Source organism: Amborella trichopoda, chromosome 13 (assembly GCF_054954075.1).
Source record: "Amborella trichopoda isolate Santa Cruz 75 chromosome 13, AtrichopodaSantaCruz75HAP2 v2.0, whole genome shotgun sequence".
NCBI lineage: Eukaryota > Viridiplantae > Streptophyta > Magnoliopsida > Amborellales > Amborellaceae > Amborella > Amborella trichopoda.
This window is the reverse complement of record NC_142348.1, coordinates 1,669,145-1,687,899: the sequence shown is the minus strand read 5'-3', so window position 1 is coordinate 1,687,899 and position 18,755 is coordinate 1,669,145. Positions and strand designations below refer to the sequence as shown.

General features: G+C 35.0%; 2 protein-coding genes across 22 annotated transcripts in view; one reads left to right on the top strand and one right to left on the bottom strand.

Annotated features, from left to right (window-relative positions):
• EDD1 (glycine-tRNA ligase) overlaps positions 1-2,502 on the top strand; it is a 36,447-nt gene extending 33,945 nt beyond the window's left edge. For all 11 annotated transcript variants that reach the window (XR_016047864.1, XR_016047865.1, XM_020663611.2 and 8 more), the window contains 3 exons: positions 1,759-1,840; positions 2,013-2,098; positions 2,219-2,502. Coding sequence is in view for 9 of the 11 variants with exons in the window: in XM_020663611.2 (XP_020519270.1) it covers positions 1,759-1,840; positions 2,013-2,098; positions 2,219-2,317 (267 nt within the window). In the remaining 2 variants the exon portion in view is untranslated. The remainder of the gene's footprint in view (positions 1-1,758; positions 1,841-2,012; positions 2,099-2,218) is intronic.
• A 797-nt stretch (positions 2,503-3,299) lies between these two features.
• LOC18428301 (pentatricopeptide repeat-containing protein At3g53700, chloroplastic) lies at positions 3,300-17,316 on the bottom strand. 11 transcript variants are annotated; one of them, XR_016047872.1, is made up of 5 exons: positions 17,074-17,162; positions 14,814-16,829; positions 12,010-12,069; positions 5,160-5,289; positions 3,300-3,889 (listed from the first exon to the last, which is right to left on the bottom strand). XR_016047872.1 is itself a non-coding variant. In XM_088856131.1 (5 exons), exons 1-5 carry the CDS (start codon positions 16,881-16,883, stop codon positions 3,867-3,869), a joined length of 1,533 nt encoding a protein of 510 aa, XP_088712257.1. In that variant the 5' UTR covers positions 16,884-17,021; the 3' UTR covers positions 3,300-3,866. The 11 variants fall into 11 exon arrangements, 3 of the variants coding, with proteins under 3 accessions (XP_088712257.1, XP_088712259.1, XP_088712258.1); XR_016047874.1 differs by lacking the exon at positions 17,074-17,162 and adding an exon at positions 16,863-17,021 and having other exon boundaries at positions 16,151-16,604; XM_088856131.1 differs by lacking the exon at positions 17,074-17,162 and adding an exon at positions 16,863-17,021 and having other exon boundaries at positions 15,306-16,604.
• Positions 17,317-18,755: the final 1,439 nt, after the last annotated feature.

Below are 18,755 nucleotides of genomic sequence, written 5' to 3'. Positions count from 1 at the left end.
CTTGGTTTACCTCTCTCTAGATATATGCCTCCATGAAACCTGAATATGCCCGCAAAGAACACGGATTTCGTCACAGTTACCAGAGTCTCCATGGTGGTTGGGAAGTGCAAGACGCCCAAAAGATAACGTTCTGGGAATCCCCTTCGACTAGGAGGGGACCTCAGTAGTGGTTGTAACTCCTAAGACCTTCAAGTAGGGCCTGGCTTTCTGCCTCGATGGAGTCGGTAAATCCAATAGACAAGGATAAGTAGCATAGGGAAATACCTTGGGCATTCCTGAAAATTCTGCCTATTCCTGCAGAGCCAGGGTTGCCAAGCGACAACCTGTCGAAGTTGAGCTTGATGACTCCCCTGTCCGGGAGCCTCCGGAGTGCCGTGCGAGGCACCGTCCTAGGCCGGTGGCTGAGGATGTTTGCCCAGTTGGAGTGGAAGTCGGAGGCAGGGAGGAATGATCCTGGTTAGTGGCCCAGAAAATGACAGATGCGCGGATGGTGGCTTTAATACTGGGGTTGGAGGCAAAGAGACCCCTGAAGATCATGTTGTTTCTTTCCTTTCAAATGGTGGCGGCCACGGTTGCTTTCCAAGGCAAGGCCCAGAACGGGGCTGCGGGAGACGAGAAGAAAAGTTGACGCATTGAGGAACATTTTCGGGTGTGACCCAAACCCACTGAAATAAAGCAAGAGAGTCCCACTTAATGGAAGCAGCTACGGGGCAGTGGATATAGAGATGTGCATTGGTTTCCTCAGCCTGGAGGCACATCACGCACCTATTGGGTAGAGGCAAACCTCCCCTCTGAAGCTGGTCAATTGTTAGGACTCCCCAAACAGGCCAGTAAATTGAAAACCTGATTTCTGGGTGGGATGAGGGAGCACCAAGCTTTGGGGGTGGCAGGGTGCCAAGCAACAGTCCCATTTAGAGAATAGTAGAGGGAGGAAACCGAAAAGGACCCTGAGGGGGCCAGAGTCCGGATGATTTGGTCATCTCCCCTAGGGAAGGGGGGAGAGGAAGAGAAAGTTGGGGAGTTCGTCTTCTCGAAGGGCTCTACAGAGGTCCGGGTTCCAAGTTCTAGGAGAGGCCGAGGTAGGAAAGAGGTCCAGGATGGAGGCTGGGGGATGAGAGGCTAGACAAAAGATAGAGGGGAATTGGGTGGCAAGAGGTGAATCGCCAATCCAAGTGTCTAGCCAGAATCTAACGTTGGTTCCATCCCTGGGGTGAAAATGGGTACAGGACCTAAAGAATTGAATAGAATGAAAGATGGACCTCCAGAAACCTGAGATCATCTTGGCAAGCCTGAGGGGGATGGACCAATTAGAAGGAGTGAGGCGATATTTGTGGGTTAAGATTCGGTGCCACAGCTGGTCTCCTTGGGTGGCCAACCTCCACCACCATTTACAGAGAAGGGCTAGATTAGTGAGCTTCAGGTTACGAATAGCGAGCCCTCCCACTAGTTTACGCAGGCAAACTTGTTTCCAAGCATCTACCTATTAGATGTGAAATTGGGTAGGTAGTGGCTTGTCACACGGACGTTTTTTTTTTTTTTTTTTTTTTTTGAATTTGAATGTGGTCAATAACAATGTCCATTAGTTGTTTGATTATATATCTAATAGTTAAAGGTGATTGTGACATATCAAAAGTAAGCATTTTTTGTAGTATACATTTCCTAAAACGAAGGCTTTTGAAAGTTCTGTTAATTTTTTCCCAGGAATTCTAGTCTCTTTTCACCATATATATGCTTCAAGCTTTGGGTTGGATCTTGCAGGTGAGTGAGGCCTTGTTTGAGACTGATGCAGAAAGAGGTCTCTGGTGTGCTTTCCAAGCTATAAAATCCAAAATTCGCCCAGGTACTATTGTCGCCTCGCTCTCTCTCTCTCTCTCTCTCTCTCTCTCTCTCTATGTCTCAGTCAATAAAAAGTATTCTCCTTTGCTTTGTGGTTAGATTAGTCAGTATTTTCTTTGTTTTCATCTAAGAGATGACTCTTATTTGATAATTTGTTCAATTTTTGGGCGTTTCAGGTGTAGATGTAGAGGAGTTTGTGGAGACATCCATGGTTCTTATTCAGCCTTTGGAGGACTTCTTCACCAATGTTTTTGTCATGGTGGTAAGCCTCCTACCTCCCTCTCCCTATCCCTCTCTCCAGTGCATAGCTTATGGTGATTCTCTCTCTCTCTCTCTCTCTCTGAATTATTGTTGAAGCACTATTTTGCATTTGCTGGTGTAGGAAGATGAAAATATCCGGAAGAATAGGCTTGCTCTTCTTAAGAGTATTGCAGAGCTTCCTAGAGGAATTGTTGATCTCTCTCTTTTGCCAGGGTTTTAATTTGTCTTATTTGCAAACTTTGTTTCCGTTTAATATTTTTTCCCTGCTTTTTAATGTATGATGTCTTTTTTGGTTTTACCTAAACCTTTTTTTTTCTTTTGTAATCCTGTCATATTTGTTGTTATCCTATTTAATTTGGAAATGTAAATTTTTTAAACATTATTGAGAATTCCATTCTTTTTTCACGGCTGTCTACAAACTTTCTCAAACAATTCGTTTGTGACGAAAAGCCTTTTTGCACTTGAGAGATAAGAGTAATTAGACCTAGAGTACTCCCTCTTGAACCTTTCTCAGTCCTTCTAATGTAGGGTGAGGTTTGTATATCTCATACTATTGAAGAATGGCGCACCTCAAAAGTATATGAAAACATGTAGTTTTGGTGCTGGAGGCCTTGTGATGGCATGAAAATCTATCGTCACCCCCAACTATAAAATTTAGAGCTCCAAAAATAATACAGATGGAGCATATTTATACATAATGAAAAACTTTGAAACTGGATATTCGTGATGTTGGATTACAAGGTGGATTATTTTATGGCTTGAAATCCGTCTTTTTTTCTATTTTTTAGTATCCATAACCTTGAGATTGATGAATTTGAGGACTTTTTAAGCATTGGAGCAACCTCTTTCAATGGATTTTTTTAAGGGCGTCTTACATCGGTTGACCCAACTTTTCCTTAAAATGTATTTTTTATGAGAATTAAAAAAAGGAAAAAAAACAAGAACAGGGATTTAGAATTGAACTGCGCAAGCGGACTGAAAAAACTGAACTGGTCTGCTTAAAAACGGAGTGTCTTACTTCGGTGTTGGAGATTGTTTTTAGAGCCATCTCCTTAAAAATTGAGAATAGGGATTTATGAAAAAACTGAACCGGTCTCCTTAAAAACGGAGCCAAATCGAGCAATTCCAACCCAGATCAGCACTTTTAAAAGCATGATCCCAACTAATGCCTTTACCACAAGAATTAGTCCATACTATTGAAATTGTTGGCCAATAATGTATTTTATAAAAGAAATGATTTGAGAGAAGAAGGTGATCACGGAAGAATTCCCCCGAAGTCTGAAGAAGGAAATAGCAGTGAATAATTCACAATGACTAATCCAACCGATGCAATCCCAATGCAGTCAAAGGAAGGGTGGACCAAAAGTAAGAGATTGAAAAAAACAAAAGAAGGTGGAAATTTGGTTGCGGCATGCGCGTTTAGGGGGGTGGATGCCTTGACCTCTCACTGTTAAACATATCCAACAAAAAGAGAGGAAGAAGAAGAAAAGGGCCCAACAAGAGGCCTAAGAAAGCTGATATATCCCCCAATAAGACGTGATAAGCCTAGCTTGGCCAAAGTTGCAAGGGGAACTCTGTCATTGTTCTCGAGTGACCTGATCTTGAAGTTCTCTCTCTCGTTGGGACAACCCTTTATCGATGATCAAGGCCTCTCCAAGATTGCAGTTGGGTGCCCCAATTGGAGAAATTTGACCTTTGCAAGTGCCCAAAGACCAATAAGGGGGCTTAATCGCCATTGCAAAGAAGTACCTGAGCTCAATAACCCTAACCTAGGAGAATCGGGAATGAGACTCTGAAACCAATTTGAACAATTAGGCAAAAGAGAGATACCACTAAGCAAGAAGATGAATAATATATATATATATATATATATATATATATATATATATATATATATATATATATATATATATATATATATATATATAGGAAAATACTGAAATTAGCCCACTAGTTCATATGAACAAACGTGTGCACATAAGTCCAACGGCCCAGATTGAATCTGGACTGATCTGACAGTCATGATTTAATTTCTTATTTGAATTTTAATTTTTTTCTAAAAATCCAAATAATTAAAAATTTTAGACGTATTTTCTTAAAAAATTGGAGAATCTAATAAAAACATCAAAAAAATGATTTGCACAAAATAAATTGACCAAAATACCCTTGAAAGTTTCGGAGGTATTTTGATTAGTTTATTTCTTTTGAATTATTTTTATTAGGTGCTCCTTGATGAGAAGAACACACATCCAAAATTTCAAATTATTTGGATTCGTAAAAAAAAAAATTAAAATTAAAATACGAAATGAAGTCGTAATTGTCAGATCGGTCCAGATTGTATCTGGATCGTTGCGTTCAGCTGAGCTAGTGGGCTAATCTCAGCATTTTTCATATATATATATATATATATATATATATATATAAGTTAAAGTGTACAACCGAGCTTAGATAAGTTAAATACGTCAATGGCTCAGATTGAATCTGGACTGATCTGATGATCACAGATGTCCCGTAGTGTTTGAATTTAAATTTTTTTTCTACAAATCCAAATCACTTGAAACTTTAGGTGTATATTCTTCTCATCAAGGCGCACCTAATAAAAATATAAAAAAAATTATCCGTAAAAAAATAATTAACCAAAATACCCTCAAAACTTTATAAGGGTATTTTGGTCAATTTTTTTCATGTAAAATATTTTTTAAATATTTTTCAAATATTCACCTATTTTTATGAACACACGTCTAAAATTTTAAGTGATTTGAATTTACAGAAAAAAAAATTAAAAATCAAACACTACCGGACATCTGTGATCGTCAGATCGACCCAGATTCAATCTGGGCCGTTGACGCATTTAGCTTATTTAAGCTAGGCTGCGCACCCGATCTTTTTTTATTTATACATATACATATATATATATATATATATATATATATATATATATATATATATATATATATATATATATATATATATATATATATATATATATATATATATATATATATATATATATATATATATATATATATATATATATACAGAAACTAAGTTAGATTTACTACCAAGAAAGTTGGTCCGAGAGTAAAGGCAAGAGATAAGTGAAAGCCTATTGCAAAGTACCGCCAAGGCCAGGAAGAGCCGTTTAGGGAAAACGCTGGGCCACTGAATGTCCAGATTGTCATTATCCGCAACCTACGGATGGCAAATCTAATAAGGAATCTGACAAGTAAATCTGCATCTTCATCTCAAAAACTTAGGGTAAAAAATAAGGAACAAATAATCATCAATGATATTGAAGAAAATATCCAGAATTGGAACATCCCAAAAGTACCAATCCATGACATTTATAATAAAGGATCATTTAAATTTAAGATGGGTTATGCCATCAAAACAGTAGAAGAAAGTTTGTCGGTTACTCAAAACCAATAAGACTTTCAACTACTATCAAAGAAAGTTATTGAAAAACACAAAGAAAATAATTACAAATATTTACATATCGGTTTAATCCAAATAGCCGTGAAACCTTTGACCCGTTTAGGGTTGAACACCTCTGTGCTTGTATGCCTAAGAGATACAAGACACAATATTTTCACAGACTCGCTACTTGGCATGGTTGAATCCAGCCTCTGTAGTGGTATTATTTTAATACATAATGAATTAAATTTACAGAGGGAATAGGTATTATTTTGGCTTCAGAAGATTCAGGGACTTCTAATGATTGATTTGGATCATAATTTAATAATTCATCAAATTCTATTTCATCTGTATCTGACTCTTATTGAGACATTTGTTGTAATTCCAATGATTTAATTCTATTATTTAATTGAACTATTTCAGTCTTTATTTCTTTAATTTCTTTTTTAAGGTCTGAAATGGTAGGTTCTTTTTGTTGAGAAGTGTGTTGATTACTTACTCTTTTCATTATGGAGGAAAAATTATATTCATCGGGAGTTTTATGGATAGGAGGTGATTTTGCTTTATTTTTGGTAATAGCAATGAATTGGTTGATAACAGATCTTTTCTCATCTGGATCAACAATTTTATCAATAATGTCTAAAATGAAATTATCTTCTTGGGTAAGTGTGTGAACATTATGTGTTGATATTGGACAACTACAAGCGTCATCCTTTGAGCTAGATGAATCTGTATTTGACTCATTTGTGGAGTCAGAGGAGTCTGTCCATATGAGATCATCATCTTGGATTTGATCGATGTAAGAATCATAAGAAGTAGAGGATGTAGAATTATAATTGAATATAGTATATATTTTAGATTTAATTGTATCATCTAAATTTAATGATTCTATTTTCTTTTTTAATTTACACTGATGTTTATAATGTCCTACTTTACCACACTTATAACATACTGGTAATTTTCTCTTTTTCTTTGTATTGGGAAAAAATTTATTGATTAATTTCCTTTTAGATTGTTTATAATATTTCCTATCTTTGTCTTTATTTTTAGATTTGTATTTTTCCTTTTTATGTTTTTTCTTTTTCTTATATAAATTCTCAGGCATATTTTTTTTATCAAGGTAATAACCGAATTGTTCACAAAAGTCACCAAGCTCTTTGCGCTTAGTGATTTTTTGTTTATCTAATTGTCTTTTTAACTTCATATCTGTACATAAGGCTAAACCTTCAGCACATATTTCTGCGGAGAGTTTTCCGAGTGTATATGATGAATAGACAATAATTCCATTATGTTTCTTCCTTACTCTTTCTTTGACTTTTTCAGCGAATAAATATGGGTGACCAGCTATCAACTTTTCTTTCCAGTGGTCTAGCTGACAATCTTCTCTTATTAATAATATTGAGAAAAATACATCTTTATACCATTTATAATGAGATAGGGTTGGACGACGTAAATTAGATAGCAGATCTTCTGATCTTGCTGCTAGTAAGGCGGTACTTCCCACAAAATGTAATGTAATGGTATATATTAATGTATTGACAGCATCACTTTCTGTATATATTATTTCTTGGTTTTGTTCATTTCGTCCAGTCCATTGTCTAGTATTATTGAGGATTCTGTGTTTAGTTTCATCGTCTACATAGAAATCCCACCATCCTCTTAACCAACCGATAAATCCATTGACTATTGTTTTCGCAACCTCTTGATCAGGGTTGCCTGCCATTTTATTTGCAGAAGCATACATTGTCATATGCCTCATGACATCTAATATTTTTAATTCAGATAATCCATCTATTTGCCAATTTACTATTGATCTTCCTGAGTATGATACTGCCTGTTGTATGGCATCTTCTTCCATTTGTATGTCAACAGGTGTGGGTCTTTTGTGATATGGTAAAGCTGTTATTGGTTTCCAATATTTACCATAAGCTATTCTATTTATGGTTTCAGAAATAGGGGTAGTATCCATAAATGTTTTTTCTTGATTCTGGATAGTATCTTCTATAATTGGTTCTTCTTCCTGAAGCATCATTGTCTCATGCTCAGGTAATATTGCTTTGCCTTTGTCAGAAGACTCAGGTGTTTGCATATTTGAAGGAGGAATAGTTATTATGGGAGAAGGTATTCCTTTAATATCTAACTGAGATAATTTTGATATTAATTGATCCATGAGGGATTTGTTATTGTCTCCAATGTGAAATTTATTTTTATTTAATTCTGGAGGTGGTTTGAACAAAACTGATTTAGGAATGTGTGTAGCAGAAGGCTTTTCTTTTGAAACAATTCTTTCTGCTTGTCTTCCTAAAGATTGCATATATAAATTTGTATAATTATTCTGTTCTACAATATGAGGAATTAATTCCTGTTTCTTACCAAGCTCTTTGGGTAAGATTTTATAAGGAGTGGCTACTATATCATATAGTGATTGAGGCTGTGCAGGTTCATCCTTGACTGGGATGGCTGCTTTGAGTATTAGACTCTTTTCAGGATGGTGTATACTTGCTGTGGTAGTACCATCCGTACTAATATAGGTTTTTTCTTCTATTGTTTGAATGTTATCAAATGAGGGAATAGTAATATGGTATTGAATACATATTTCCCTTAACCATATAAAAAATCCTTTCTGTAATCTTTCTTTTTTCAGGAATTTATTATATTTTTTATGCATTAATTCTTGTAATCTAGGTTGAAATGTTGTTAAATACCATTCTCTAATATGTTTATTTTCTTCAGATAAATAATCTTGTTTGATAATATCTTTATTTACTTTTCTCCTTTTCCTTTCTAATTTAGCTGCTAAATAAGCTGCTATATATTCATCTGAATATTGATCATCGTTATAATTATCATCTTCTATTTGTAAGGTTAATATTTGGAAATCTTATAATTCTTCTATACTGGGTTCAGTAGTATTTGTTATATTAGATTCAGGAGTATATGTAGGAATCACAACATGATCTGTTGTTCTTCGTGTTCCTTGAAATTGTAACTCTGAACTGGGTATTGATGAAGAAGATTGAGTAGGAGGAGGTAATATTATAACCTTTGGATTATTAGAATAGGATTTTCTACTTGGTATTTTATTTTTTATATTCCTTTTTCTATTAATATTAATATCATCTTGTACGTGTAATTGTTGAAATTTTATTTCAATATTACCATCAGGATGTTCAATTATTTGATTAGGAATATGATGTTGAGGAATTTCTTGGGGTTGATTGGCATTTTGTAAGGCCCATGATTGTGGTAAAATAATATCAGACCATTTTATTGTCTTAGGAACAATTATATTAGATTTGTCCATATTTGTTTGGAATAGTATGGTTTGATCCTTTTGATCAATTTTCATAATATTTGGACATAAAGTATTCATGACTTTATAGTATATTCTATAATCTATTGCTAGGTTTTGAGAACCTTGGATCATATTAAAGCCATTGGTTTTTAGATTTATCGTTAGTATATCTAAAATGTTTGGGTCAGTTAAAGAAACAAAAAAATTAGGAAAACAATTAAAATATATTGGACCACTACAGAAGCTGGATTCAACCATGCCAAGTAGCGAGTCTGTAAAAATATTGTGTCTTGTATCTCTTAGGCATACAAGCACAGAGGTGTTCAACCCTAAACGGGTCAAAGGTTTCACGGCTATTTGGATTAAACCGATATGTAAATATTTGTAATTATTTTCTTTGTGTTTTTCAATAACTTTCTTTGATAGTAGTTGAAAGTCTTCTTGGTTTTGAGTAACCGACAAACTTTCTTCTACTGTCTTGATGGCATAACCCATCTTAAATTTAAATGATCCTTTATTATAAATGTCATGGATTGGTACTTTTGGAATGTTCCAATTCTGGATATTTTCTTCAATATCATTGATGATTATTTGTTCCTTATTTTTTACCCTAAGTTTTTGAGATGAAGATGCAGATTAACTTGTCAGATTCCTTATTAGATTTGCCATCCGTAGGTTTCGGATAATGACAATCTGGACATTCAGTGGCCTAGCGTTTTCCCTAAGCGGCTCTTTCTGGCCTTGGCGGTACTTTGCAATAGGCTTTCACTTGTCTCTTGACTTAACTCTCGGACCAACTTTCTTGGTGGCAAATCTAACTTAGTTTCTGTAAGTAAGAATGTAACTTTATCTCTTAAAACTTATTTAGTACAGGAAACTTGTTGAAATGTTTACACAGTTCCACTGTTTAGACAGTTCTACTGTATGGCTCTGATACCAACTTCGGCCCGGATCTACAGCACTGTCAATTTGTCGACTATTTAAGTACTACTTGATTTGAATATTTAAGAATATTCTCTTGTGATTTTGTTTATATATATATATATATATATATATATAAGATACTACTGTTAACAGGAAGATATGAGTCCAACAGGCCAAATTGAATGTGGGTCAATCTGATGGTCACGACATCATTTCGTGTTTGAATTTTAATTTTTTTTCTACGAATCCAAATCGCTTGAAATTTTAGACATGTGTTCTTCTCAACAAGCCGCACCTAATAAAAATATAAAAATAATAATCCGTAAAAAACAAATTGACCAAAATATCTCTAAAACTTTATGGGGGTATTTTGGTCATTTTATTTCATATAAAATATTTTTTGATATTTTTCGAAGATTTGCCTATTTTTTATGAACACACGTATAAAATTTCAAGTGATTTGGACTTGTAGAAAAAATATTAAAATTCAAACACTATCGGGCATCCGTGATCGTCAGAATGGCCCAAATTCAATCTGGACCGCTGGGCTCATATATTCCTATTAGTCCTTGGGCTAAGAGGAAGATTTTCCATATATATATATATATATATATATATATATTCACAATCTCATGAAATTAGAGTCTAGTTCATAGTTCTCAGCTTCCTGCACACCTCTAAGATCAAATATGTTGTACCTACAAAAAGCAGAAGTTGAAAAAGATGTGGCATCGAAGAAACATAAGAGAATCTGGACAAGTACTTGCAAATGGTCTTCATGCGAATTTTTCATTTTAAAGGCAGCAGAAAGCATTGTCCCTTACAAAGGGAGGATGTTTTGACTTTTCCAAAGCAGATGTCAATCAAGCCCTTTTGCCATGGTCTATTTAGAAACTGATCATGTGGATGTCAAAGGAAGTATGACATGTTTCCAAGTTTGAAAATATTACATTTGTGTTTCTTACTTTTTTATCCACAAATTGCATAACAATCTGATAGCAGGCAAGACATCACATTATAACAAAGGGAATGTATACAATGAGACCATTTACTTTAGGTATAAGGAGGTCACAATTACCTATAACCCTTCGATGTGAAATCTGATAGCTTGTGTGTCACAAAGTTCAAAAAAATTTATTTTGAGCTTGGTCAATGAAATAAATGCCACCCAATTTCATGTTCAATGGTCAAAATTAATTATGACCACCTTGAACTAAAGGTAAATGGTCTCATTGTATACTTTTCCTATAACAAATTAGACAAAAGCAGCCAAGAAGAAAATATTGAGAGGAAGCATGTGGTTGTGAACCTCAACCTCCTCAACAAGAAATAGAACTTTGGTAAGCACTAGCCTTGATATATACTCACTCGACGAATAAATACATAATTGAACTACAATCTTGGGATGTAGATTAGCACTAGCCAAGGATCAAATACCTTGTATAACCTAAAGAATAACCCAGATTACTTCGGCTGGAACCTATGAAGACAAAAGGTCTTCAACCCATCAAACACAGCATAGGCAATCTTTAAAAGCGATGGTTAGGCATTGCCTTATGTAGAACAGAGAGAGTAAATGAACGATGAGATTCAAGCTACACGCACCAGTAATACTGACCCAAAAAGTAATATAAATAACTGTCCTTGACCTAAACAAATCACAGCCATATGAGCCAGCAAATAATGGACTAATATCCAGGGTCTTAACTCCTTTCCAGCATGATATTAACACCTGATGATAATACGTGCAATTGATAACTTTCCCAAAACTACATGGATTTCTTTAACAATGTAGTGGAACAGTAATTGAGTCCTCTAGGTTGGATCTCATTCTCCTAAATAAAAAAAAAATTACTTGTGATTCACCAGGTACGTTTCTTTTTATGATTAGAAATCAGTAGTTAATTCTTCTCCTACTTCAGAGAAAACCAAATGTCCCTCTTCATTTTAAATGAGTCTAACAAGATTCATTTCAAAGGTAATCTAATATTAACGGATTTTGATTCAGCATCACCCTGAAGCAATATCAAGAACCGAAACATGTTACCAGTTACTTACTACTATTTCTTCTTGTTTATTGTTGGATTCGAGGCAGCTTTTACACATTCGTTATATTTCTATAAATGATCTAAAATAACGATTCCATGTAACATAAATAAGAAACAATTCAAAATTCTCTTTTGGTCATAATCCAGTATAGCATCAGCAGCAGAAAATAAAAAACAACATTAATAATCATAGAACTAGTTTTTTTTGTTCAGGTAAGAAACTTTACTCACCAAAAGCACCTTGAATAAATATTGGCTTAGTCTGAGCACTCTTTGACAAGCCCAATGTTCCTACATAAACCAAACACATTAATAAAAGTTGTTGCAGAATAGTTGACTCAATCAATCAAAGAATAAGCTAAGAAACAGGACAGAGTAAACAAAAAAATCACAAGATAATTTCAAGTACTGACCAGGATTTAAAAAAGGAAAAATCTTCATGGTTGAACGTGCACCAAGCTTGCAATAGATGAATGTGAATGACTAATCCTTTTAATTCAAAAATTTAAATGTGCTTATGTATACAAACAGGTTTATATAAAAGCAATAAAACATATATACATACATACATATAACCACACACATATACACATAAATAAATATATACCTAGACAAAAATATGGACATACATACATACATACTAACATATGCGCACACGTACATATAGAGGGCAACTGCTATTGAAATGATGAATGGTTATTAAGAGAGGTTACGACCCACCAGAACACAACAAGACTCTTGTGGTAGCTCCCACTCTCTTCCTTCACCATCCATCATTCCAATGGGAATGTGATGAAACAATAAACTATTAATTTTACAGTCTGTTGGATTAGGAAATACTTGCCCTGTTTACCAGCATGCATGCATGTGTGTATGTATATGTATTTAAGTGTGTGTGCATATTTTGGTTATTTTATTTTATCGAAAATATTTTTTTTATATTTTTCGCTAGTGCGAGTTTAATAGAAGAATGGACGTCCAAATTTTAGTGTCAAAATAGTTTATAGAAAAAAAATTAAAAATAATATAGCGTAGAGACATGACATTGTGATTGGAGCAATCTTAGCCCTCCATTCAGAATGGAGGGTTGGATAAGGGGAAGGATAGAACTTCTATGCTGTAGGGGAAGCATAGAAAGTTTGCCCATATATATATATATATATATAGAGAGAGAGAGAGAGAGAGAGACACCACATGCAGACACACATCAGTCTCAGTGACATGCACAAACACATTCGTCTCCAAAATCAGATTACTTTATTTGAGATTACATGTACTTACAATTCAAATAACCAAAAAGAAAATATGAGGCCACTGGAATTTAGTAGGTGTAAATTAAACAGCTACAGCATCATATGCATAAGTTAACACCAACCTTTTCAAAATTTAGCACAATTGGCAGATTGAACAGTTAAGAGAATGTTCATAAGAGAACAGTAACCTATTCTAAAACTATAACCTATTGTAAAACTAATTCATCTAAAAAAAAAAACCTATTCTGAAACTAGTTCAGTTTGTGGCTAAAACAAGACAAAAATATGCATAAGAGAACAATAATATCTTCAAATATTAGCGTGGGCTACTGGGCAAACAGATTCGACCAAGTTTACAACCAAAATACACATATTAGAACACTCATTTTCGTCAAAAAACAGAACAGAGTACAAAAATACATCATCATCATCCAAGCTTTATCCCAACTATTTGGGGTGGGCAAGAGTATAGAAATACACATTGAACAATTCAACCAGATGTAACAAAAAACTAACAAATGCAACTAAATGCTCATGAATTACAAATTCCACAGTAATCTAAAAAAAACATTGTGTCAAATACAAAGCTTATATAGTCAAAATCACAATAAACTAACGTTACCCTTGGATCACTTGTTGGAAGGTAGGATCAGACACGACTAGTTCCTTTTCCAAATTCTTTAGTGGAAACGAAGAAGCAAAAGAGTATAAAGCTTTTAATGCTAACATTCTCAGATTTCCAGCTCTTTATCAGCTAATAACAAGCAATTGACATTGCGAAGAATTGCAAAAAGCGGCTATGCAAAGCATTTTAGTGTAGAGAAGAAGGAGATAGGCACATTTAGGGTTTGTACTGAAAATAGAATTTTGAAAAGAGAGAAATGCCACGGAGTAGGGTTTCCTCTCTTACTCACGGAGCTTTGGCGCTTCGCCTGAGCATAATCCTCACTGTTTGGTTATTCTTCTTCCCAATATTTATAGGATAAATAACCAAAGGGAGTGTTAATTAATGAAAATATGAAAAGAATTTGTTGGGTGACATTGATATCAAGACCATCTCTTTTTATTGTTGCCCAGTAGCTTAACAGCCTGTTTGATCAAACAGAAGTTTGAATATTCAAAAATTTGAAAATCTTTTCTTCTTTTTTTGGGTAGTTCAATGAGGATATAGGCACCTACCTGTTTTTTAAATTGTTAGTGGTTTTCGAAGGTGTTAGGTAAAAATAGAAGCCTAGACCTTAGCTGGGGCTCACGTGGTGCGACCACCACGACCCCAGCTCCATTCTCAAAATTTGAAAATCTGGATAAAATGTTTGTTGGCTTCCCATATTTCTAAGCTACAAATGATCCTAATATGTTTTTTCTTATTATGTTTGATTGTTTGAGAATATTTATAGATTTGACATTTATTATTGTTCGTTTGACAAAATTAGAGTATATTGCCTTGTTAGGCACAAATTTAGTTTGTGCCTAGCTTGTATTTTCTCTCTCTCACAACTAAAACCAACACCAACATCAAGAGTGTAGAGGTAAATGCCAATAAGTTAACACAAATCCAATGAATAGAAAGTGAGGGAGAGGATTCAATTCATATAAGAAAGTAATATTCGACCAAATCAAAGGCCAACATACAAAATCCACAAACAAAATTCAACAAGATATCAAAAGTGTGGCATAATATATGGTTTCATATGTAATATGTTGATTTTATTATGTACAGAAGCCATAGTCTTGTCAGGAGGCTACGCCATAGAGGGACTTAAGGCTGATCAGCAACCATACCTGTGCACACAATTGTATTCAAGCAACATCAAATCATAGCTCCAAGAATAGACTTTCTGGCTTTCAAAACCGATCAACAGCCATTTTAAAGAATCCTAGATCATATTCTCCAACAGATAATTTTTTCCATAACTGTTCAACACCCCTTTTCCAGGCAACCCCAAATAGTATCTGTAGCATAGAAGTTTTTGGCCTTCGAAAGACCCCCAAATTATAGCTTCAAAATATAATATCTTGTGAATTGCCATAGCTTGTTGAAGTATAAAAAGAAATCAACGCCCATTTCCAAGCAACCCAAAATCATGGCTTTAAAATATAATTTTTTGGCCTTCAAACCAATCAACATCAAGCAACTCCAAATTATAGGTCTCGGGTAGGATTATTTTGCCTTTCTTTTTCTCTTTTAATTTCAAGATGAAAATTTTTCTAAATTTGTCATACAAAATTAAACTCCCTTTTTACAACCTCCCTCAAAATTGCCTCAATTCTCACCTCATCAACATCAAAGATTCTTTGCATAACCAGCTCCCAAGTCTTGGCATGTGGTGCCATGCCAATATTACCGGCAGCCTTAACCATCTCACAAGCCTCATCAATCTTCCCCCCACCACAAATCCTAACAACCAAAAAATGCAGTGAAGATGTATGAGGCATAAAACCCTTACAAATCATCTCCCCCAAATAATGCTTGGCCTCAACAAGCTTCCCCTCTTTACAAAGCCCATCAACTAACGTTCTATAAGACAGAGAATTTGGTAAGCACCCATTGGAGGGCATCTCTTCAAGAACCTTACAAGCATCAGAGGCCCTACCTTCTCTAACAAAACCAGTGATCACAGTATTGTAATGGAGAATATCAGGGTTGCATCCCTTCACCTTCATTCGACAAAGCATTTTGTAAGCTTCTCTAAGTTTCTTTTTCCTACACAGACTATTCAACAAAGTATTATAGCTCAAAGCATCTGGTACAAAACCCTTGTTCATCATGTCATCGAAAAAGTTCAGAGCAGTTTTAACCTGGCTTTTTCTACACAAACCCTGCATCAAAATCCTGTAGGACTCCACATCAGGAACCAGGCCTTGCTTAAACATCTGGTTAAAGAGCTTATAAGCAATACTAAGTTTATCATAAAAGCAAAAAGCCTTCATCAATATGTTGAATGTCTCTGTATTTGCAGAGATACCAAACTTCTCCAAATCCTTAAACAATGAATAAGCCACTTGTACACGATTATGCTCAACTAGCACCAAAATTAACGCATTGAAATGCTTGGCCACAGGCTTGCATTGAAATTCAAGCATCTTAAAGAAGGTCTTCACAGATTGATCAGGCATACCTGAATCGCCATAGATGGTGATCACATCAGAGAAGAGACCAGGAGTCACCGGGCGACCTTCCGATTTGAGCTTGGAAATGAGCTTCTCCATCAAAGAAAATTGGCGATGGCGACCGAGCTTGAGAATGAGAGAGTGAAAAGAGGAGTAAGAAGGCGTGAAGTTTGGTTGCCGAGAAGCTAGGTCGAAGATTTCATAGGCCAGGAGAGGGTCCGGTTGAGAGGCAATGAGCTTCTGAACTCGAGCTGGTGATCCAATTGCAGAGGCAGAGGAGGAAAATTGCAACATTGGGGTTCTCATAGAACAATGGAAATGGGAAACTAGGGATTTTGGAGGAGGGAAAGAAGAAACTAGGGTTTTGAGGCAGAAGAGGAGGAGTGGGTGAATCATGGTTTCAGCCGAGTGTAAACGTTGATAGAGAAGAAACCAGGCCATAAATTCCTTGATAAAATTAACCTTCAAAAAAACAATAATTTGGATGGACAAAATTCAATTTTGTAAAGAAAATGCCATTTAATTTTACAGAGAAAACTCCATTTTACTTTCCAAATATAAACTACTCCCCTAAATTTCTTGTTCTCCCTCAAATCATGTCCTTCTTTGATTTTATTTTAGTTCCAACTTTTTTTTTTTCAGGCATTCGATTGAGTTCAGGCCTCCATGATTCTTTATATCACTCACCTGCAAAAAAACAAAAAGAAAGAAGAAATTTACGCGAAAACCATGAATATTCATCGAAATTGCAAAGGGGCTTTTAAGAAGAAAAAATGCGTATAGAGGTGGGGCTTCAGTTCAGAAGAATGGTGCCACTCTCAGTTCAGGCTGGGGAGAGGGGTGTGGAGATAGAATAAGAGAGGACTGAATCGGGCAAGAGAGAATGGGCTACAGAGAGAAGATAGGTTAACAGTGCTAGGGAGAGACCTACGTTTCAAAATCCGGATCGGTGGGACATCGTTCATCCCAGGCGCTAACTTTTTTTTTAACATATCCGGGACCCGAATGGAGCATCAAAAAATTGGTCGAACCACCGGGTTACCTTGTCGTTTTACCGTAGAGAAAATACGGTGAACTAGCTAAAAATTGATTCGGATGGGTGAATCAGCGGTTCGAACTCTTACGGTAGAGAGCCATCATTTTTCTGTGCAAAATTACCGATTCTTTTGTAGAGAGTTTCCTTCTAGACTCGATTACTTTCTTATATATAGACAAAAATCTATTTTTGAGTTGGATTTGACGATTCTATGCCAACCCGATGTTTTTTAAATCACTTATCCAAGGAGTCAACATTTTATCAGCCATGTGGATTAGGTCTGTGTCATTTGAAATGGGTGATAAGAACAAATTTAAAAATAATAATTTTTATTTAATTAAAATTAAAATAGAGGTTTATATGATATATATTTATAAATAACCTAATAAACTTAAATAAAAATATATATTTACATGATTCGGAGCCAAATTAGACTTGTACCATCCATGACTCGACTTAGCATGACTCCTAACTGATTCTCATCTAAATAAACTATCTTTATTAAAAACTGATGGTTTTTAAAACAAGAGGAAGGTGGAAATGAACTATCTGTATTAAAAACTGATGGTTTTTAAAACAAGAGAGAGGTGGAGGGAGGGCTGTGATCATGGTGGCAACGCCTAGGTTTCCATGTCATCTGACACTTTTGGAAACTGCTGATGATTTTAAAAACAGGTATATATCAAGCAAGATAGAGGGAGGTGATTAGAGGGAGAAAACAATGAAGAAAGTGGCACTAAGATGGGAAGAAGGATATACAACTACATCAAAGAATTACGAAAAAACAAGAATGAGGAGGGTAAGACTCGGTCGAGAATGTGAAACAATAAAATAGCTCTATAATTTATGGTTTTATGGAAGGTATGGCCTTCGATAGAGCATAATGACATAATATAATTTGCCTAATCGACGTCACATAAATAGTACAAGCTTGGAGGATGATGATGAAAATATGTGTTTTAATTTGTATTTATTTAGGAGTTGGTCTTAAGATAATAGATAATTTATCCACTTATAAATATCCCTAATCCTGTTTTGGCCCAAAGGAGCAAATAAAAAATTTGCTCATAGGGGAGCACAAAATTATTTGGCTTCTTTTTTAAGAGAAAAGTTGGGAGGGTTTGCTTTGAAATTTTGGGTCCGTGTGGTATTTATTTATTTATTTTGTTGAGGTTAGTCTATGGATTGATCTTAAAGTAACTCCTAAGTTGGGTTTTATCTGAGAGAGTAAATAGACAGTACATAGATATAGCTAAAAGACATTCCGCCTCCGAGAGCATTCTATGACTTTGGTCCCTCGAGGTAAAGCTTATGTTAGGTTTTTTGTTTTTTTGTTTGTTTTACCCAAATTTTTTAGATATGACATTTAGAACATAATAACCAAACTTTAAAGAAGAAAAAAATTAGATAGAACTCTCTATGTGCTTTAAAAAACGGGTGTGATTTTTATAAGGTTGCAACCTTATATAAACTTTTTCCTGAAGGATGCAGTTTTGAGAAGGGCTAGTCTTTATAAAAATAAAGTAAAAGCCTCACTTAAAATCCTCCTCTTAAAATAACTTTGGGTATTGGAAAAT